Source organism: Dermacentor albipictus, chromosome 2 (genome assembly GCF_038994185.2).
Source record: "Dermacentor albipictus isolate Rhodes 1998 colony chromosome 2, USDA_Dalb.pri_finalv2, whole genome shotgun sequence".
Classification (NCBI taxonomy): Eukaryota; Metazoa; Arthropoda; class Arachnida; order Ixodida; family Ixodidae; genus Dermacentor; species Dermacentor albipictus.
The window spans coordinates 3,115,986-3,136,256 of NC_091822.1; the positions used below are offsets into that span (position 1 = coordinate 3,115,986).

Genomic DNA, 20,271 nt, shown 5'->3' on the forward strand with positions numbered 1-20,271 from the left:
ACAAGAAAAATAGTCAACGATAGGTCTCATTTTTGTCTGGCGTTTCAGTTCTAGCTGAAAAGAGTTGGTGAAAGCAAATTTACATTAAAGCTAAGGCGACCCACAATCTGCACGATGCCGCAAGCCTACATGCGATCCAATGAAGGTCCCCTGCCAAAGTTAAAGTCATGCGTCACTGGCGGCTCAAGCAATCTTTACTTCTTTTTTTCGTTTCTGCATCCGTTCTTCCTGCGTCTGCGGCAAAAACGAGAAGTGGGAAGGCAGATAAACGGAAATTGGTGGAGGCAGGTGGTAGCGTAATGGTTAGAGTGCCCATCTCCCAAATGCAAGATGCTGCATTTGGGAGATGGGCTCGAATCCCGGTGGTTTGTTTGGGAAGACAGCTTTCTGTGCACTCTGGTGACTGCGACGCTCAGAATTAGGCGGCAGCCTGACGACAACGGTCGCCGTCAACGCAACAGAATAAGCGGGCGTGCAAGGTCCCACTTAAAGCGGAAGTACATTCAGCGGAGATACGCTATACTCTTGTCGGGAAAAAAAAAGTGATGAGTAACGAGCGGTGTTGTTGAGCGAAGCTGTAGACCGATAATGTCACCATAGACATGACCACGCTCCAATCCCGGTGCTCAGCGGAAATATACGTCGACAGCATGTCAACTAGCGTGTTATAGATACTTCATTAGGGTCGTTGCGTGTTTGTGTTGTGTCTAGCAGGAGCGAGTAGTGTAAGAGATGACACTGGAGGGAAGGCGGTGAGCGAAGTCCGCGAAAAGTAATTGAGGATAGCCGTATTGAACGTCGACGCCGTGTTGAAGAAAGCCTGCGACTTCAGTTGCTCAGCCGACAGAAAGGCTTGAGTGGTAGCATACCGCTGGGCGTATTTGGTAACCACAGCGATAGACACACACTTTGCGGAAGTAAACAGAGGAAAGGGACGTAGTGAGTTGGCCGCCCTTTTCAAGCTCTGCTTGAAAAATGCATGTGGCGAAGTATGACGCACCAAATAGTATATGCCAACCCAAATGAATCAGCGCGGTCATACTTGCGCGACATGCCATGGTGGCCTGCCACCAGGACATCATGAAGTTGCAGCGATTACAGTTTTCATTGGGTACTTGAGAATAAAAACGAGCACATCAGAGAGGTCTGAGGGATGTTTCTACGGTATAAGAACACATCGCTCTCGCCCCTCCCCCCCCCCCCCCCAAGTAACTAAATCACGAATATAAGCTTACGAATAGGGGCATCATAAGATCGAGCACTAGGGCGCTTGTTGATCTTGTTCAGGATGACGTCAGCGTTTCATTCAGCGTTTATTTCTGAGAAAATGAGTTGGAGTTACGTTTATTTGCATCACAATGGTGGGCGTAATCAGGCAAACATTGACAGCATTTCATTAGAGGGTGCCTGACTACTCTGTGGAGATTACGTTTAACAATGACAACAAACACAGAAAGCTTTGCTTACATCGATTCGCACATACGTGGGATCCGCATAATTTTGTGACTATCAATTTAGGTTCCTCAGAATGGCGCTCATTAACGCAACATTTCCATCCACAGTGAGCATAAGCGGCTGTCGTATCCACAGTAGAATTGATTTAAATGGCTTTAATCCCATGGACTTATCTTCGCCAACTTCCGTGGGAATGGAGTCGTCAAAATGGAATACAGGTGACAGGGAAATCAGGAGGTTGAGGAACGGCACGAAGGCGGAAGCTTGCGCATGACCTCAGGGATATAAAATGACTTTTTGAGCAGCTTGGCCAGGGGGCCATGCAATGGTTTCCACGTCTATTAAAAATCCTCCAAAATATTAAGAGGCCGACGAAAATGCGGGCATTTTGGGAAAGGTGAAACCGCTGGAAATTTCACGACAGCCTTAGCCTAAATATTGTCACGTGGTCGTGACGATGAATAACACAGTAGCAGTACTGTGAACGACAAAACTAACTTTTATTGGGCGAACCTGTGCCCACAAAACAGGCTACACTTATAGCACAACGATAGCGGCGAACACGCTCGGCGATCGTCGAAAATATGATCAGCGGGTCAAGCGCGTCGGCTTCTTTAGAGCAGTCATCGAATGTTTCAGACTAATCGTTCGGACCCGCGTGCCTTCCACAAAGTTCTGCACCATTCGCGTCAGGTGATGAAATCAGATAACATAACGTTCGGCGACAACAGACAGCGGATAGAAGCATCGATAACGTTCCAGAAACTTCGGATACATATACAGGCGCGTCCCACGCTGTGCGATTACGTTTTTTAGGCTGCGAAACGTGGTTGCCCGATAAAGATAAGTATACGTGTCAATATAAAAGATGACTTAACATAAGAAACCATAACGTTGACAGGGTGGCCAAATTCTGGCACAAATAAATCGGCTGTTGAAGCAGTTAAGCTGAAACGCAAAAGTGCGAAATAAGGCGAGAATGTCGGCAAGTGTTAAAAAAAGGTCAAGTAGGTCCTGTGGCCGACGCCAGCGCTCGGCAGCTGTCAAACGACTGCACGTATTAGCGAGATACCTGGTCGTCAGTAATTACAGTATAATTCGGCTCTGAAATATTGGACGCGGACTCCATCACATTGAATACAGTGCATTCTACGGTGTCATTCTTGGACAGATGGTACCCATTCTCCAGCAATGAGGATGGGAACAAATTGTCCCACGGGCCGGCCGTCACCTTCCTCCTACTGACAACATTCGTTTCCCTCCGTAGTTGCTTAGCTTTTATTGGGTTCGGCTGCTAATCACGAGGTCTCGGGATCGAATCCCATCCACGGCAGCCGTATTTCAATGGGTGTGAAATACGAAAACCCGCGTACTTAGGGTTAGGCGCACGTTAAAAATCCCAAGTTGTCTAAATTATTCCCGAATCCTCCACTACGGCGTGCCTCATAATGAAATCGTGGTTTTGGCAAGTAAAACCTCATAATACGTTATGTAACATTCGTTGAGGATGTCCTGGGCAGTCGCACAACTCTTGAATTTGAATACAATTAAGTGTCAGGAGTTGCGCGTGAGGTCCTTGAATATGTCATCATCATCAGCAGCAGCAGCAGCATGATCATCATCAGCCTGGTTACGCCCACTGCAGGGCAAAGACCTCTCCCATACTTCTCCAACAACCCCGGTCACCTACTAATTGTGGCCATGTCATCCCTGCAAACTTCTTAATCTCATCCGCCCACCTAACTTTCTGCCTCCCCCTGCTACACTTCCCTTCCCTTGGAATCCAGTCTGTGTATAATAGCTGTGTCTTACCAGTACTCACCTACGGGGGCAGAAACTTGGAGGCTTACGAAAAGGATTCTACTTAAATTATGGACGAGGCAACGAGCTATTGAAAGAAGAATGATGGGTGTAACGTTAAGGGATAAGAAAAGAGCAGATTGGGTGAGGGAACAAACGCGAGTTAATGACATCTTAGTTGAAATCAAGAAAAAGAAATTGGCATGGGCAGGACATGTAATGAGGAGGGAAGATAACCGATGGTCATTAAGGGTTGAATATGTGGATAGCCTTTATGGCGTTCGATAGCTGCTAGTCTACATTGCGGCTATATAATAAAGGTGGAACGGCAACATGGTAGAAAATGTGGAGAACATACAAATTCCGCATATATTATTCCACAATAATTTTAAATAGCGTTCTTGCTTCACACACGTGGATAGCCGCCATAGGAGACTACTTTGGAAACTAACTGCAAGTACTGTATATGTCGTACCCAAGGGTGTACCTGGCCTGGTGGCCAGTAAATGTGACGTAATATTGCGAGCAGCTTCGGCCATAGCATGCTAACGGATGACGACACAGACTGAAGTGACTAGCGCAATAGTGGACAATAGAGAGACGCTACAAGGACAAGCGCCCAGTTGGAAGTTTGCGCTTATCCTTGTCGCCTCTTTAGTGTCCCGTGTCCACTCTTGCGCCAGTCACTTTAGCATGGAATACCAACTAGCCCCCTCTCACACCCTGCGACGACACAGGGACAGTTTGCTCAACTCTTGTTTCGTGACTTTTGTGTCAAGGTGAAAAACCGACATATCCATGTATATGTCCTGATACTTAAGCACATCTAGATTTGCAGCTGCGTCGATAGCCCATGAGTGCGCATTGCAAAGTCGCTAGTGAAATAATTGTGTGCACCTTAATGAATTCGATAAGGGAAAATCAAAATCCATCCACGACGGCGTCTCTAGTAGGCGCGGTGCGATGTTCGGACGTTAACAATGTATGCCGATTGAAGAAAGGCTGCCCCGAAGTGCTTCTGACGGTTAGGCTATCTTCTTTACTCCGTAGAATGAAAAAAAGAAAAAGAAAAGGAAAAGAGAAAAAAATAAGAACCGAATCAAAAGCCCAGAATCAACAATTGCTCGTCGCGAGTAAACGCTGGATGACGAGCAATTTCCAGGCGACGAGCGAATACGCTTGATCAAGAACACTGATAACGCTGGCGGGACAAGCATTGTGGCGAAGTTCAATGCACAGGGATAGCTTTTACTTTTTTATTTTTGTTTGGTTGACGTCATCACGCGTCACCGCGGGAAGTTTGAAAAGTTTAAGGTGAGTACGCCACGTGGTGGCATTCCCGCGAACTAAACCCTCGTGTCCAGAAAAGCTGGATACGCTCTGCTTGTTAACTAGCAGCACAGTGTCGTTCGCATAAAACATACCCGGAAGCTGCTGCTCTGCTACTGTACCCGCCTGTTTTTATCCGAGATTAAACTCGGTATTACTTCCTTCTAGAGCCCTTTCCAACCTCGACATGTACATCATAAACTGCAGTGGGGAGAAAGGGCACCCCTGCCTCAGGCCCTTGTTTATATCAACTTTCTCCTCATTCCTCATCCCTTCCCATTCAACGCAAATGACATTTTCTAGGTAAATCTCTCTCCAAAGCTGTAGACACTCGTCACCTAAGCCTTCCCCTTCCAGATTATCCCACAATATGTGTATCGTAGCGCCTGGGAAGACGAACATGCTGTGCCGGGGCAGTGGGGGAAAGAATCCCGATTTATTGAACATGTATATATATATACATATATATATATATATATATATATATATATATATATATATATATATATATATATATATATATATATATATATATATATATATATAAATATATATATATATATATATATATATATATATATATATATATATATATATATATAAATATATATATATATATATATATATATATATATATATATATATATATATATATATATATATATATAGGTTTTAGGAAGGGGTGTGTCTATTTATTAAGAACAGATAAGTTGTTTGCACAGCATGCACATGGTGCATGCGTAGTGACATACAATGCGCTTGCGCGGAACACGTGTGGCGCTCGGCGCCCAAGATACGATACATCTTCCTTTGTACAAAAAACAAAACAAGAAATGGGAAAATAACATTAATGAAAATTGTCAGGCACTTTAGTTCAAGGCACTTGCGCGAAGTTCTCGTCGTAGGCCAGACGTTGAGGCGGTCGACGTTGTCTGAGCGACCTCCTTGGGGCTGGTGTGGATGAGACACTAATTGGGGCACAGGGCTCAGAGGGAATAGACGGGGCTGTACATTCTGGGTAGCTAGGTGCCGACCCATTTCTTTGGCCCGAGTTTCCCTCGAAGTCATCGTCGTCGTCTTCTTGTACGCTGCGTCGGAAGGGCTCCCGGGTCCGTAGCAGGTGCTGCCGGTTGCGCCTCAACACCGTGCCGTTTTCAGTGACGACTGTATACGACGTCGGGTAACCAGCCGACTTGAGAACCTTTGCTTTCGTGTCCCATGCACCTTTCTTGATCCGGACCGTATCTCCAGGGTTCAGGCGTGCCACTGATCCCCTAGAGTGGTCTGTCTGAAGGCGCCGGATCACCTCGTGACTGGGGTTGCCTTGAACGTCGGGGATTGTTGTGCGGAGCCTTCACCCCATCAGCAGCTTAGCGGGTGATGCGCCGTACTCGAGTGGAGTTGTCCTGAAAGCGAGCAGTCCCAACCAGAAATTTTGTTTCGCTTCCGTCGTTTTCTTGAGGATACGCTTAGTTATCTGAACACCTTTTTTGGCCAACCCATTAGAACGTGGGTATCCCGGGCTAGACGTGACATGCCTAAAATCGTACAATTGTGAGAATAACGCGAATTCGCGACATGAAAATTGAGGGCCATTGTCAGAACAAACTTCGATGGGAATGCCGTGTCTTGCAAAGATCGAACTTGTTGCGTCAACCACTGTTTTGGCCGTGGTGTCTTTGAGTAGTTCCTACAGTGCTGCCCGTTGAAGATCAAAGCCGTGCTTGACTACGCATCCCACTCCTGACACCATGTAGCGTAGCGCCTCGGAAGAGGAACATGCTGTGCCGGGGCAGTGGGGGAAAGAACCCCGATTTATTGAACATGTGTACATATATAGGTTTTAGGAAGGGGTGTGTCTATTTATCAAGAACAGATAAGTTGTTTGCACAGCATGCACATGGTGCATGCGTAGTGACATACAATGCGCTTGCGCGGAACATGTGTGGCGCTCGGCGCCCAAGATACGATACAATATGTTGCGGTCTACGTTGTCATACGCTCCTCTAATGTTTTAACAAGCTACATGTATACCAGTTTCTTTGCTACTCTGGATATTTCAATACACTGAGTAAGGAAAATTAGTTATCATCGAGACTGCTACCTATTCTGACGCCATTCTGAAGTTCTACCAAAATGCCATTATTCTCTGCTCATTCTTGAAGCTTTAGTTTGATGGCCTGCATTGCTAGCCTGTATATTAGCGAAGTAATGGTAAACGATCTATGTGAGTGAAATCTTTTTCCCCCTTTTCTTTATGAATAAAATTCATTCTACGCTGTTGCCAACTGCCTGATATTTGTCTATCTTTTAAGAGTTTTTCCTACTGCTTTCAACAAGGATTCCTTACTTTTTGGACCTAGTTCAATAATCAGCCTAGCGAGAACGTCGTCTAGCCCTGTGGCAGTGCGCTTAGGTATATTCTCTTCGGCTTTCTTCCAGTTGAAATTTGTCAGCACCAGCTCCTTTTCCATCTGATTCTTTTTCCTGCTCCTCTTTTTTCCTCAAATACTACCTAGTTCTTGCCTTGGAATGATTGGGCTGTTATTTTTCGGGTGTAATTTAATGCCGCATTCCCTTACAATTTGTTTCCATATTCGTCTAGGATAAGTTGTTGTATTGTTCCAGGTTTCCTGCCTAACAAGATGATGTGGTTCCAATATATTGCAGCTGTGGCCTTCTTTTTCTAACGTGTTTGTGAGAACCAACTTTCACTTTCACCTTTTATCTTTGCTGGAACCATTATTTGAACCATATATTCTTCCTCCTGGTATATTTCCTATTTTATGGCTACTTCATCCTCTCGCAAATGTGCTGTTTTCGCCTGCCTACACTGTAAACAAAAATGAAGTGACCTGGGAGTTTTTAACAAGTGATGTGCTCTAAAACCTCCCGTCGTCGAATATTTACTTTGATGTATGGGAGCAAAACAGCGCCATTTTATCGTTTTAATCCGTTGGCTAGCTGAGGCAGTATTAAAGCGACATGACGCGATTTTACTCCGCTTCAAAATCTTGTTCTCCTGTGAAAACTCCGACAGGCAGTTTTAAAAAGCGCCCCGCTGCCAAAACAGGTTCGTCACGCGCCGCTTCCAATGAGGCTGTATGCCTCGCCAGCGACCGGGCGCATTCGGCGGAGTCGGCAGTGCTCATGGCTGACGGTTGGTTTAAATCTGTGAAGTGTCGCTCCATGACGCCGTTTCGTGAATTTGCTTCCCGTATTTTCTTCCAGAAAGTATTATACGCTTGCGTGAAGCTCACTGTATCTCAGCTTCAAGTACGTTAGCTCTGATTACTTCGCTGACAATGGTGAATACAAAAGCAACGTTTTCAAGTTGCGGAAGAAGGCTTAGGTATACCTCGAAGCTGCTCACGCTCACTGGCTTATGATGTCGGCTCAGGTTCTGACTGTGTTTTCGTGCGGCGTGACCGTGGCTTGTGTTCTTCAGTACGTGAAATGCGACTTTTATGTTCTTTTGGGTGCACGCTGACAACGTCCTGGGTAATTTTTGAAAGGACAGCGTAGCAATAACAACAGCAGCCACTGTTTGAGCGATGACGTCCGTGCTAGTCGCGCCTGAATGGCCTAACCGAAGTTCATTGCGGTGCTGTGTTGCTAGTGGGAGAGACCGTAGTGCAAGCAACTGTTTTATGCATCTGTGTATGGATATCCCCACCCAAGAAAAACGGTAGGACATAAGTATGCGTAGTGTAAATGAAGATTCTTACTGAGCGATGTGAATTGAATTGTTATCGCGCATATACGTTTCGGTCACGTCGTTGCTTCCAATATTGCATTAACGCTGCGCTCTATCCCAGACACCAATTTAGAAGCATGCCTGCTAGCTTCCAGTTTGCGGATTCACTCGACAGATCAGCAATGTAGCTCCTTCCAGTGCCTCCTCTATGCTCCTTTTCACTACCGATAGAGATTGCTTGGACTCTGAGCAAGTAGTGCAGTGTAGAACGGCTTCGAACTTTTTGGTGTTACGTCGGCTGCTGTGGGTCATGCTCACACGTTATAATTTCTTGCTACGCTAACACTATATTGCAAAAAATTTAATTTTGCAATGAAGCACTCGCACTTAACTTTTCCTTGCTTAATGTAACTAACGCACTACTTTTTAGCCGCAAACGCCGGCAGTGTGCGAAGGCGCTTCAGCACTCACAGAATGGCATGCCAATTTTGAAAAATTACGGCAATAATTTTTCTCTCATTATTCTGAATTAACTCTTTTATGTTGATTAAGGTATTCTGTTAATTTAAGAGAGGCAGATTTCCTATGAATGAGCATGCGAGTAGTAATTCTGAAAACAGCACAGCTACTCCCTAGGCAGTTTCGAGGCACAGAGTATCGTGGCCATATATACTGGCAGCGTTGCTTCTTGAGTATCGCGAGCATCGCGTCAACGTCTCCAGTGGAGCGGGAGGTACCCAACGTTGCGAGGCATGGCGGGGAGGGGAGAGAAAGAGGGCGGCGTACTCCACCTGCAACTGCGCATGTGGCGACTGCGCGTGGTCGTCTCGAGAGCGATCTGCGTTGTAGCCAGATTCTCTAGATACGTCGGTGGCTCGTAGCTTTGCGCGTACTGTGTGTTCTCGGCGCTCACTTTTCGTTGAAGAGACAGACAGCACGAATTTCACTTCGCTCGCTGCTGCTGCCGCGTTTCCTCACCCCAACGATCTGACAGCGAGTTTCCGCAGTCGTCTAGACAGATGTGTTCATGCTTGCTTCTGCACGCGTGACACCAAGCTTGTTAATTCAGTTCATGTGTCTATGTTTTTACGGCTCATAAAACTACTATGCTTACTTTACATAGCTGTCCGGTAATTTGCTATCGCAATAATGCGTCGCCTCTTGGGCAAAACTGCGTTTATTTCTACTTTGCCTTATTTTCTCTTCTATTGTTTTTCTCATTTTCTTTACGAGCTTTCTCCATTTTTGCTGTCCTTCTTGCCAGCTGCCCATCCATTTGTTCTCCCTCAGACCATAAGATTTATTACCACTTTATTTTTATTTGTTTATACAATACTGCAGGCAGCAATGCTACCCAAGCAGGAGACGACTGCATGAAGTGGATTCGCAAAAGTTTTTCAAAGACGTCATGTGATGTTCATTCAACAACACTTTCAGGCAGGTGGTCCATGCTTCGCTCATGAGTGGAAATAATGAGTTGGGTGGAATGAATGAATGTAGAGTTTTGTGCTGGAAAAGTATGATTGTCCTACTTTGGAATAACGAATGCGCGATGATCTGTGTGGAGCATGAGAAATATAATAATGTTAATAATAATGTTTATTTCCCACCAAAAAAGATATATGTGACATTAGTCAAACTTGTAGCGTTATTCAACATCAAGTGAAAAAATTTAAGCCCGGTGATTTTACGACATACGTGGAGTGGATTCAGTCCCAGTGTCATTCAGGTGCAGCGCAATTTGTTTTCGTTGGACAGCTCTAACATTAGCTGGGACACATGGTATATACTATGGCGCAAAGTAAACACGGCGTAAAGAAAATGCAGAGCAAGTGTATTGGTAACTGGAGACTACTAAGAGACGTGACCGATTTCTCGGTCTATAAGAGAATGATTACACAAAAAGGTCTTCCTTACTAACCTAGACATGACTTGGCGCTATACCTTACAGTAAAAAATTTTACTTATCAGAATTGCAATTACTTGAGTCCAAAATGCAGTTTATTTCAGTGATCAGTTACTGTTCTATGAATGTAACAGAGGAATTATAAATGTAATCTTTTTTGCAAGTTTAGAATTTCAAGAGTATGAGTTAAAAACTAAAAATTTTAAAAAAGTTTTTTGTTCCAGCCTTGCAAACGCTTTTCTCTTAACACAGGTACAGCAGCATTTGCTTATACGGCACTGCCTGGAATTGGAGTCCTTCACTATATTCCTGTAGTGAACAGCGAAGGAAAGCAGCTTTTGCTTGGGAAACAAGCGCGTCCTTGCGCGCGACACTGAGGATCAAATGAGGCAGGCGCAGTAGTTTCCCGCGAGACGGCTGACTATTGTGCAGTGCAAAGAATGATTCCTGTCTCTGAGATGATTTGACTTGGCGAGACATAATGTGCTCCAATTAGGCCAAGAACGAGAGGCCACGCGCGCCGTGCAGCAAAGGCAGGCAAAGAGCGCTGAAAGGCTAGAGGAAGCGAACCGAGGTTCACTTTCCACGCAACGAGAAAGGCCCCATTGTCCGCGATACGGTGTCGCAGCGCACCTGAATAGAGCGCCTAAGTGATTCGGCTCAGGCGCGAGGTCTTGGTTGCACCGAGGCCGGAACGATTCTTTACGTCCACAGAAGCAGGTTGTCGGCACATGGCGTGCTCCGATCCGGTTGGGAGGCGACGCCCTTGGAGGGACAGGAGACCTTCGCCGGCGGGTCTCGTGCCCAAAGAGCGTGTGCTCACCCTTGACCATGAAGTCGCCCGCGGCATGTCGGCCTACTTTCTTTCATATCGCAAACCCTTCTTTCGTCATAACGGTCTGTGCGAGGCGTCGCGTGGGAGAGAACGAAACGGCCTCCGGTCTACGCTGTGAGCGAGAGAGTAAGCGCCCGGAATGAATGCAATCGTGCGCCTCGCTCACATTGCCCGGCGTATTTTTTGCGCGGCACCAAAAGCGTGCGCACCATTCACTTTCTGCGAGAGTCGCACGCAAACAAACCTCGTGCGCTTCCCAGTTGTGGCTTGCAAGACGCTGTGGGCGGCGAGACTGTGTGACGCCTCGTGCGGTGCTCGAAGCAGTCATGGTGTCGAAGGCGGACCTCCTCGCGGTGACGATGATGTTCGCCTACATGAATCCCAAGCAATCACCCGAACACCTGGACACGCCTCTGAAGCAATTAAGAAAGGAGTACGACTACATCATCGGCAAGTGTTACATGAAAAATTCTGCACAGTGTCGGGAAAATGCGCATATGGCTGTAATTCACATATTTGCAAATACATGGACGCTCAACTCTAAGTTGTTATTCCAGCTATGCGAGCTACCTGTAAAAACTAGAGTACTTCGAGATTACAATTATTTCGCCAAGCTGTCGTTGATGAGTTACAATTACAGAAGTTAGAACTTTTCAGCAAGTATGCGCATGTCAACAACATATGCAAGCGGTAAATACAATACGTTCATAAAATTTTTGAAAGAATATCCCGTATCTGGGATTTGGAGCTATACGCTTGGTATGCAAACGCCATGATAAACTTCTTTCTTGCCGATACAACCTTGTCTGTGGCAGTAGAAACCTTCGGAGTCAAGTTAATGCTTTGGAAGGACAGATTGTGGCCACTGTGTAAAGCAAAATTGAAGCCATAGTAAAGTCGCATTTTTCGGTGCAAATAGTATTAGTTGCAAAATAGTATATTTTAATAGTGCGTTAATTTTTGTGTACTGAAGTATGAATAGAAGTGAAAACATTCCTTATTATGAGGCACGCCGTAGGGGGGGACTCCGGAAATTTTGACCACCTGGTGTTCTTTGACGTGTACCTAAATCTAAGTACACGGGTGTTTTCATATTTCGCCCCCATCGAAATACGGCCGCCGTGGCTGGGATTCGATCCCGCAACCTCGTGCTCAGCAGCCGAACACCATAGCCACTGAGCAACCACGGCGGGTGGAGATACTTCTTATAATCAACAATGTATGATACATATCTATGCCTAGTCGTCCATAATAACCTACTATCTTGTCTAATAAAATTTGTGGCAACAAGGCAAGAAAACTGAGTGCCCTTTCCAGGATAAAGGTGTGGCTTGACTGTAGAAGTCAATATATTCATTTTTCTTAATCTTCTCTCAATCTGATATGCCAACTGGAGAGCACTCGCAGTACTGACAAACGATTTGAAACGCCAATAGACAAGTTCCTTGTAAATTACCTTGCAGGTAAACTTGATTCAAGGACAGAATTGTGGCTCCTGAGCGTCGGACATCTTGGGAGTTCAATTGCCGCTGTTGCCTCCAATCTCTCACGAGGCATTTCATTTCTTCTGAAATTGATATTAGGTTGGAGACACTTTAGCATAGCGTTGAATGTAATTTCAGTTTAGTGTATCCCAAAGAAAGGTCGGCTTTAGAAATTTGTTGGTATTCATGCAATGGTGGCGGGGATCTGACTTTTTGAGCGATGGCCCTCAATAAGACCCCCACTTAAAAAAAAGAAAAAAAAGAAAGAACTCACACAATGAATCAGCCGTTGAAAGGGGACCAGCTGGGCGAGTCGGTTAAGTTTCATATTACTTACAGGGCGAAACGGGGCCCTAGTACTACAGACTGCGTTTCTGTGTTGAGCTTCCTCTTTGTGCTTAAGTCCTTCTTCACTGTAAGAAATTTCAAAAGTGAGCACTATGGTCACGTCTAACAGTGAGCAAATAAAGGCAAAAATGTTGTCGAAAAGTGTGGCAGCTTCGTCAAGCTTTTTCGGCTTGTTTGGAACTTGCTCCCTTTCTCGACCTGAAGTCTTCGTGTTTTTCTTTTTTTTCTTTCTTTTTAATTTCATAAAAGACGTTTCTAAAGTGGCAGAAGCAGCCTCTGGAACTTCGCCTGCAAAAGTCACGCGATACTCGGCTGTGTTGGCCTCTCTGTTTACAAGAATTTTCAGTTCTGCACTACCAATATATTATGTACTGAATGATTGATAACTTGGTTTGTAAATTTCTAGTACCAAGAAGTGTGTTCGAACTACCTCGTGTGGTTTGAAAATGATGTACATCTTGCTTCGTCATGTTCTCGAAACGAATGCAGCATGGCAAATGCAATAGTGCCCGGTCTTCGAAGCAACGTGCCATTTTTCGATTTCTTATAAGTGCAAATGAAGTGCCTCAAAAAAAATGTAGTCCTATTTCAACATGTGCAAGGAAAAGGGGATTGTCTAACGTGTCGGAAAGCGCCAAAGAAAAGTACCATTTACTTGATTCTTGCTGTAAGCCGATCGGACGAGGCTCGGCCCAGTGCACCCAGCATGGAGATCAGGTGTATCAAAAGGTTTGATATTTCGTAGCCGTCATATAGGACGGTGAGATGTGCAATATTCTTGAGTCGAAGGAGGAGGATAAACAGAAAATGCTAGTAGAATTTGAAAAGGAAGAATCAAAGGTTTGACGTAGAGCTTAAATTTTCAAAATTAACAAGCATTCAGTTTTTTGCAATGAAGCTTATTTACATAGAGTTCGGCAACAGCTGTCGCCAGCGGTGAATGCCTTCATTTGAATTAGTAAGCGTGGTTTTCTTACTGTATATAGCCAGGCAAAACGTAATTTTATGAAGAGAAGCATTGTTTTCGTACCCAATGAGCCACGTTTACTAAAACATGGCAACTAAATGTTTTCGGGGCATCGGAAAATGGAACGTATACACTGGACCGAGAGAGGCCTACCAGCGCGACGAGGAGAGGAACAGAAAAGTGGGCGCTAAAATGACAGCGCCTGCTTTGTTCCTTCCCATTTACTGCCTAAGTGCTAGCTTCCTCCTCACGCTTATGGACATCCTTTAGTCTTCAAGTAACTCGCCCAGCAACAAATTTTACTCATAAGATGTAATAAAATTGATCGCATTCTCTGATGGCACAGCTGTTTCTCACTGTCATTGAAGGTTGGCAACTTAATTTTCACTGACTGGCTGCATCGATAAAATCAACTACATGCAAATTGGGGCATTTTGTCGTACTGTGACCCCGAGGTGTCGTAGCATTCCCCATCACAAACAAATCCGTGCTACAATGTCTCCGCTTCGCGATATAAATGACATGATTTCTTCGCTACTCCTGCGGGTATTCCGCCTTGTCTCGTTGCGTATTACCGTGTTTAGTTTCCCAGTACCTAGACTCTCTCGCCACTCACACATTCCAAGTCATTTGAGCAAGGAGATCCTAGTTTTCGGCGACTGAGGACAAAGCCTAAGCGCCTAGTGGAGTAAGTACACGGGTCAAAGTAGCGCGGAAAGGTATGCATTAGCTGTGTACCATCTTTGTCGTCGTAGTTGTTGCTGCCTCAAAATATCATTTGCTGCCGCTCTCAATCTTTCTCTTATTTAAATCGCATGTCGCGGTAAGAGCCGGCTCTTATTTTTTCGCTTCCATCCTCTCACTGTGAAAAAAAATGAAATGACAAAAAAAACGTGCTTTTATATTTTTCCAACAGAAAATTTCTTCCTATGACAGAAAAATACCTCATGCTCTTTTAGAAAATAAGTTATTTCTTTATTTCCTTTTTCCATTTCTTAGCTATGTTTCCTTTCTATGGATATATTCCTTTATTTTCTGTTAGAAAATGAGCTTCTTTTGTTTGTGATGCCAGTTAGAATTTCCATGCGTTTACCAGAATTGTTGCCATACGGCAAAGTGAAAATTTTTCAACGACACTGTGAACGAAATGGAATTTGCTCGTCTCTTTCTATCCTCAATAACAATTGTACGCAGCCTCACCAGCCGCGCAACTGCTGCATAAAGGCCGATGTCGTACGCGTCAGCCACTTGGTCTTCCAATAGGGGCGAGCCATGGCGCTCGGGGCATGACTGTATGAACTCGTGGAGTGCATATTCGGATGTGTAGCCCATTTCCGGGTGTCTTGGTGCCAGAAGTCTTGTCAGTGGCTTGTCACGTCTCACATCTTCTAAGTAGTGTGATTACCGTACTTGCGGGATTCCACTGCGCCACTGACTGTAACGCGCAGTTACAATATTGTCTAAATATATAAAAAAATAATTTGGTGCCGATTCTACCGAACGCATCGACTAGTGAAACCTGAGGCTACGTGTACCGTGTTGAAACTATATTATGCAACACACAAAGGCACACAGGCACGCACACAGCTGAATCTTAGCGGCTAGTAGCTATCGGAGTCTGTCGACACCTCCTTTTCATCTGTGGTCTGCCGACCACAGAAAGCCATCTTCAGTTCAACCTAATGCATTACAAATGCCACACTTCCGGAGGCTCGTGCAACCATCGTCGGCGGAAGTGCATTCCACGCACCGTGGACCGACCTTGCGATGTCTCAGAGCGTCGCTTTGTTCACATGATCTGGTCGATGGCAGTACGGCTAGCTACCTTGTATACAGCTTTTTCTTTTTTTTAATTCATCTTTAGTAGAATTAGTTACGATTGTAACGCTATGCAAATTTGAACTTTGCAATTAAAAAAGCTCAGTGCCCTTCCACTCTCTCAAGGATGACCAGTGAAGCTGCGTATGCGGGCCCCTAAATGGCGAACAGCACCTCTGCCGCGGGTTGGGCCGGCATTGCACTATACTCGAAAGTATGGGGAGTGGTTAACGCCTCCTTCATCTTCGCCGCGCGTCCTCCCGGTATTGCACTACCTTTGGTATCGGCCCACGTATGGTGAGTGCATAACACCTCCTTCACCTCCGCCTCAGATCGGCCCGGCATCGCAGTATCTTCGGCGTTCTTTTGTACACGCAGATACAATAGTGAGGAAAGTAGCCCTTACCAGCTGCGCTGTGAAAAAGGTGCGGGTTGGAATCGTGAGAATACGGTATCTGTACATCTATGATCCGTTACAACTGCATCCCAGTGTTTCACTCGATTGCACTGCATAGAAGTTGTAGTCAAGGGGGCCGGGGGCTGTGTGTGTAAATGTTACATGAATAAACTAACCAATTCTTTCTGTAAAATTGCAGACAAACAATAAACACTGCTTTTTTTTTAAATCACAAGAAAGAAGCTAACAGAAAGCCGAACAGAACTAAAAGAATATTTTGCAAGAATTGTGCTTTGTAATGTGATGCAATGACCGGCCCAGTTACACGAGAAGACGTATACAACTGATAATGCCTGAACCCAGTAGTTTTAGGATAGATTTGTTTGATGGCCATGAAGGCTCTGCGGGAATGTCCCATGTTTCTCAAAAATCAAAGTAGCAATGAATCTTGGAGAGCGAATATTTGTAGAGCGATTTCGTGTGTAAGCCAGCAAAGAGCATCTTAAATTTTTTTTTATTCTTAATGTTTTTTAACAATCTTTACGTAATTTTTTTTAGTCTTGAGGGACCGCTCTACATATTTCAGAAATAGTGAATCATTACATTTGCAATTTCATGTCGGCCTTACAGGGCACTCAAACATGGTTGCACTGTCCTTGATGTGTGCCTACGAAAATTGGGCATAGGGTTAGGGCAATTGGGCATAGGGTGATGAAGAACAAGTGAACGATTTCGTCCTCTAGGATTTGCCGCCTGCTTTTTTCGTACATTTCGGCGAGTTATCGAATGTTTGCTCTGCCTTCTTGGCTGTAGAATGCAGACACTATTTCAGCTTGGGCTTTTCATTTGTGCAAACGAAGTCGTTTTCAGCGAACTATGACCACATTTCCGTATCGGGCATGTGCCTGGCCTCTATCGCTATATATATATATATATATATATATATATATATATATATATATATATATATATATATATATATATATATATATATATATATATATATATATATTGGCACGCACTACTTACGCTAGAAGTCGAGGAAGAAGAAGTGTGCGTGGTAGCTGCTGCAAAAACGAACTGTAAACGGCCGTTCACTTAGAACTGACTGACTGGCTTTTCCTCTCGTGAGAAACTGGTGAAGGTGCGGGGTACGCATCCATCGTATGCCTACGGGTCCTGAACCAGTAGCTACCGACGCCAGTTCCTCGGGGACGGCAGAAATCTATCGAAGCAGCCCTCGCCTCCAAGGTCTTTTACCGCAATACAGTGCCCTGGCAAGCTCCGTGAGGAAGATGTCAACAACTACCGCAAGCCAAGCCGACGGGATCCCAAATGCTGCCGTACCATGCATTCTCTACGCGCCTCGCACGCCTAACCCGTTCCATGGCGACGCCTTTGAGGACGTTGAAGACTGGTTGGACCATTTCGACCAGGTCGCCGCCTTTAACGACTGGGACGATCGCCGTAAGTTGAAGAACGTTTACTTTTCCCTTTTAGACGCGGCGAGAGTATGGTACGGGAACCGCGAAGCCTCATTTACCAGCTGGCAGCAGTTTTACCGACTGCTTTGCGAAGCCTTCAGCACTCCCGAAAGGAAAGAAAGAGCCGAACAGGCACTGTCTTCGAGGTTCCGAATGCCAAACGAAACCGTCGCCATGTTCGTCGAAGAAATGACGCGATTCTTCCGTCAGGCCGATCCACTAATGCCACAAGACAAGAAGGTGCGTCTGTTAATGCGAGGCGTATAGGAACAGCTTTTCGCGGGCCTCGTGCGCAATCCTCCTACAACAGTCACTCAGTTTGTTCGTGAGGCAACAGTCATAGAACGTATGCTTCGGCAGCGGCTCTCGCAGTATGAACGCCAGACCACCATGACTGCTGCATGCTCTCTCGTACCTGCAAATGATGACAGGGAGTCCCTTACCGAGCTAATACGACAAATTGTTCGAGAAGAACTGCAGAAGTCCTATGCATCAGCTGCGGCACCTCCCAGTGCCGCGGTTCTTACGGATGTCATTCGGGAAGAAATCGGCAGAGTGGTTCATCCCTCGCCACCAACACGACCCGAACCTCCCACGTTTTCGTACGCGGATGCTCTTCGGGCTCGCGCGCCGTCGACGGGCCGTTTTTCGCAGCCGCCTGCTGGGATTTCTCGACGCTTCCCAAGTCCGATCCACCACATGAATCCGCAAGCACCCTTTCATCCTGGTCCGCGCAAATCTACAGTATGGCGTGCCCCCGACAACAGTCCGTTGTGCTATCACTGCGGGGAGGCTGGTCACATGTATCGCGACTGCCAGTACCGACGGATTGGTCTGCGGGGATAACATCCGGACGCCCGTTGCCCGCGCTATGGCGAACGCCCGCACGAAATCGAGCAATACTTAGAAAGTAACCAGCTCCCTTCTGCCCCACAGCGAAGACAGTCACGGTTGCCTTCACCTCGTCGGTACGCGTCACCAAACCGTGCTCGACCCGCCTTTGATTGCGCTGGAGTCAACGGTGGAAGCCCGCGCCGAGGAAACTGAAAACGGCGACCTCCGGGGGTGAGACCGCTTTCATGCTAACCGTCAAATATCCTCCGCCGACGCCATCCCCTCGCGACGTACCGCTGACGCCTTCATTCGAAACTGCAAAAAGAACTTCTGCTGCTATTACTGCTTCCATCGATGGTTATCCGGTAACTGCACTTGTCGATACGGGAGCTAACTACTCAGTTATGAGTGCCTCACTGGCCACTCGGCTACGCAAGGTGCTGACAGCGTGGGACGGCCCACATCTGATTACGGCCGGAGGACACCTCGTGTCACCCATTGGACGATGCACCGCCAGACTTGCAATTTCTACTTCGACTTAAGACGGCGCCGCGGTAGCTCAATTGGTAGAGCATCGCACGCATAATACGATGGCGTAGGATCGTTCCCCACCTGCGGCAAGTTGTTTTTTCGTCCATTTTCAATTCCATTAATTTATCATTTCTTTAATTGAATTTGTAAAAATAATCTCCCATGTCTTTTCATTGTTGTCTATGTTTGGTGGCTTCTTAAAATGTGATTTTTAAAAAAATCGGGCCCCTCGGTTAACCCCCTTTCTTCTCGTTCATGCCGTATGTGTGTAGTACAAGCGCCTGCGTAAACGAACGAAAACTTCTCGATTAGAATTGCTACAAGTGTTAAACAACTTGCGTAGGCCAGATCCAGATCACACCGCTCTCCGCAGGCTCGAGTCCTTGTCGCATCTCGCATCTACGGATCATCGCTTCATTTTCATTTATTTTGACCTGTATTGAGCGAACGATGCCCCTTAATGGCAGAATTTGTTTCCGCTGCTTACAAAAGGCGCTGCACTGGTCAGAAATGCAAAATTACTATGAACTTGAAGGATGTTAAAGCTGACGGATAAGCTTCAGCTTCAAGTTTATTTTTTTGTCAAGGAAAGAAGGAAACCCAGATAGAACACTTCGGGCCTGACTGGGCCTTCGGCGCAGTGCACAAACTTCTACATCAAAACAAACACATACATCAAATTTAACAATTCATTAAAACATCAAAAGCACTGGTATGATTATTACCCACACAAGACACAAACTAATCATTGAATAATGCTGTCAACTGATCTGGAATAAAGAAAACTCTTCAATACTGCGAACAAAAAGTATTATATTTGCTCTAAGTACTGAAAAACAAATTAACAAGGGAAAACCCCTTTCATCGAAAAAATAGTAATAACGGTTCTATTATGTACTATTGTAACCAAATAAACTCATTGTAGATAAAATATTTATGTAACATATTGACACATGGACTTGTTTATCATTTTTCAGGGGAGCGCTTTTCCCCGTCTAACAAATGTTATCGCTCAGCGCCGGATGCGCCGGCATGTATCGGAATTTTCTGGAACGTTATCGATGCTTCTTTCCGCTGTATGTCGTCACCGAACCTTATGTAATCGGATTGCATGTATGCGCGACGCGAATGGTGTAGAACTTTCTGGAAGACACGCGGGCACCAGTGATTACTCAGGAACGTTCGATGGCTCATGTATAAAAACGGATGCAATTGACCAGCAGATCAGATTTTCGCCGATTGCCGACCGTGTTCGCCGCTATTGCGGCACTTTCAGCGTATAACTTGCTTTTGTGGGCACGAGTTCGGCCAATGAAAAGTCAGTTTGGCCATTCGCAGTTTTAAAGCTGTATTATTCCCCTTGTGTACTACGTGAGATGTGGTGGA

At 45.5% G+C, this 20,271-nt stretch overlaps 1 protein-coding gene across 1 annotated transcript in view; it reads left to right on the forward strand.

Annotated features, from left to right (window-relative positions):
• Window positions 1-11,195: 11,195 nt before the first annotated feature.
• LOC135921120 (4-pyridoxate dehydrogenase-like) overlaps window positions 11,196-20,271 on the forward strand; it is a 337,516-nt gene continuing 328,440 nt past the window's right edge. Inside the window, exon 1 of the mRNA XM_065455439.2 lies at window positions 11,196-11,472. Coding sequence (XP_065311511.1) covers window positions 11,349-11,472 — 124 coding nt within the window. The 5' untranslated portion in view covers window positions 11,196-11,348. The remainder of the gene's footprint in view (window positions 11,473-20,271) is intronic.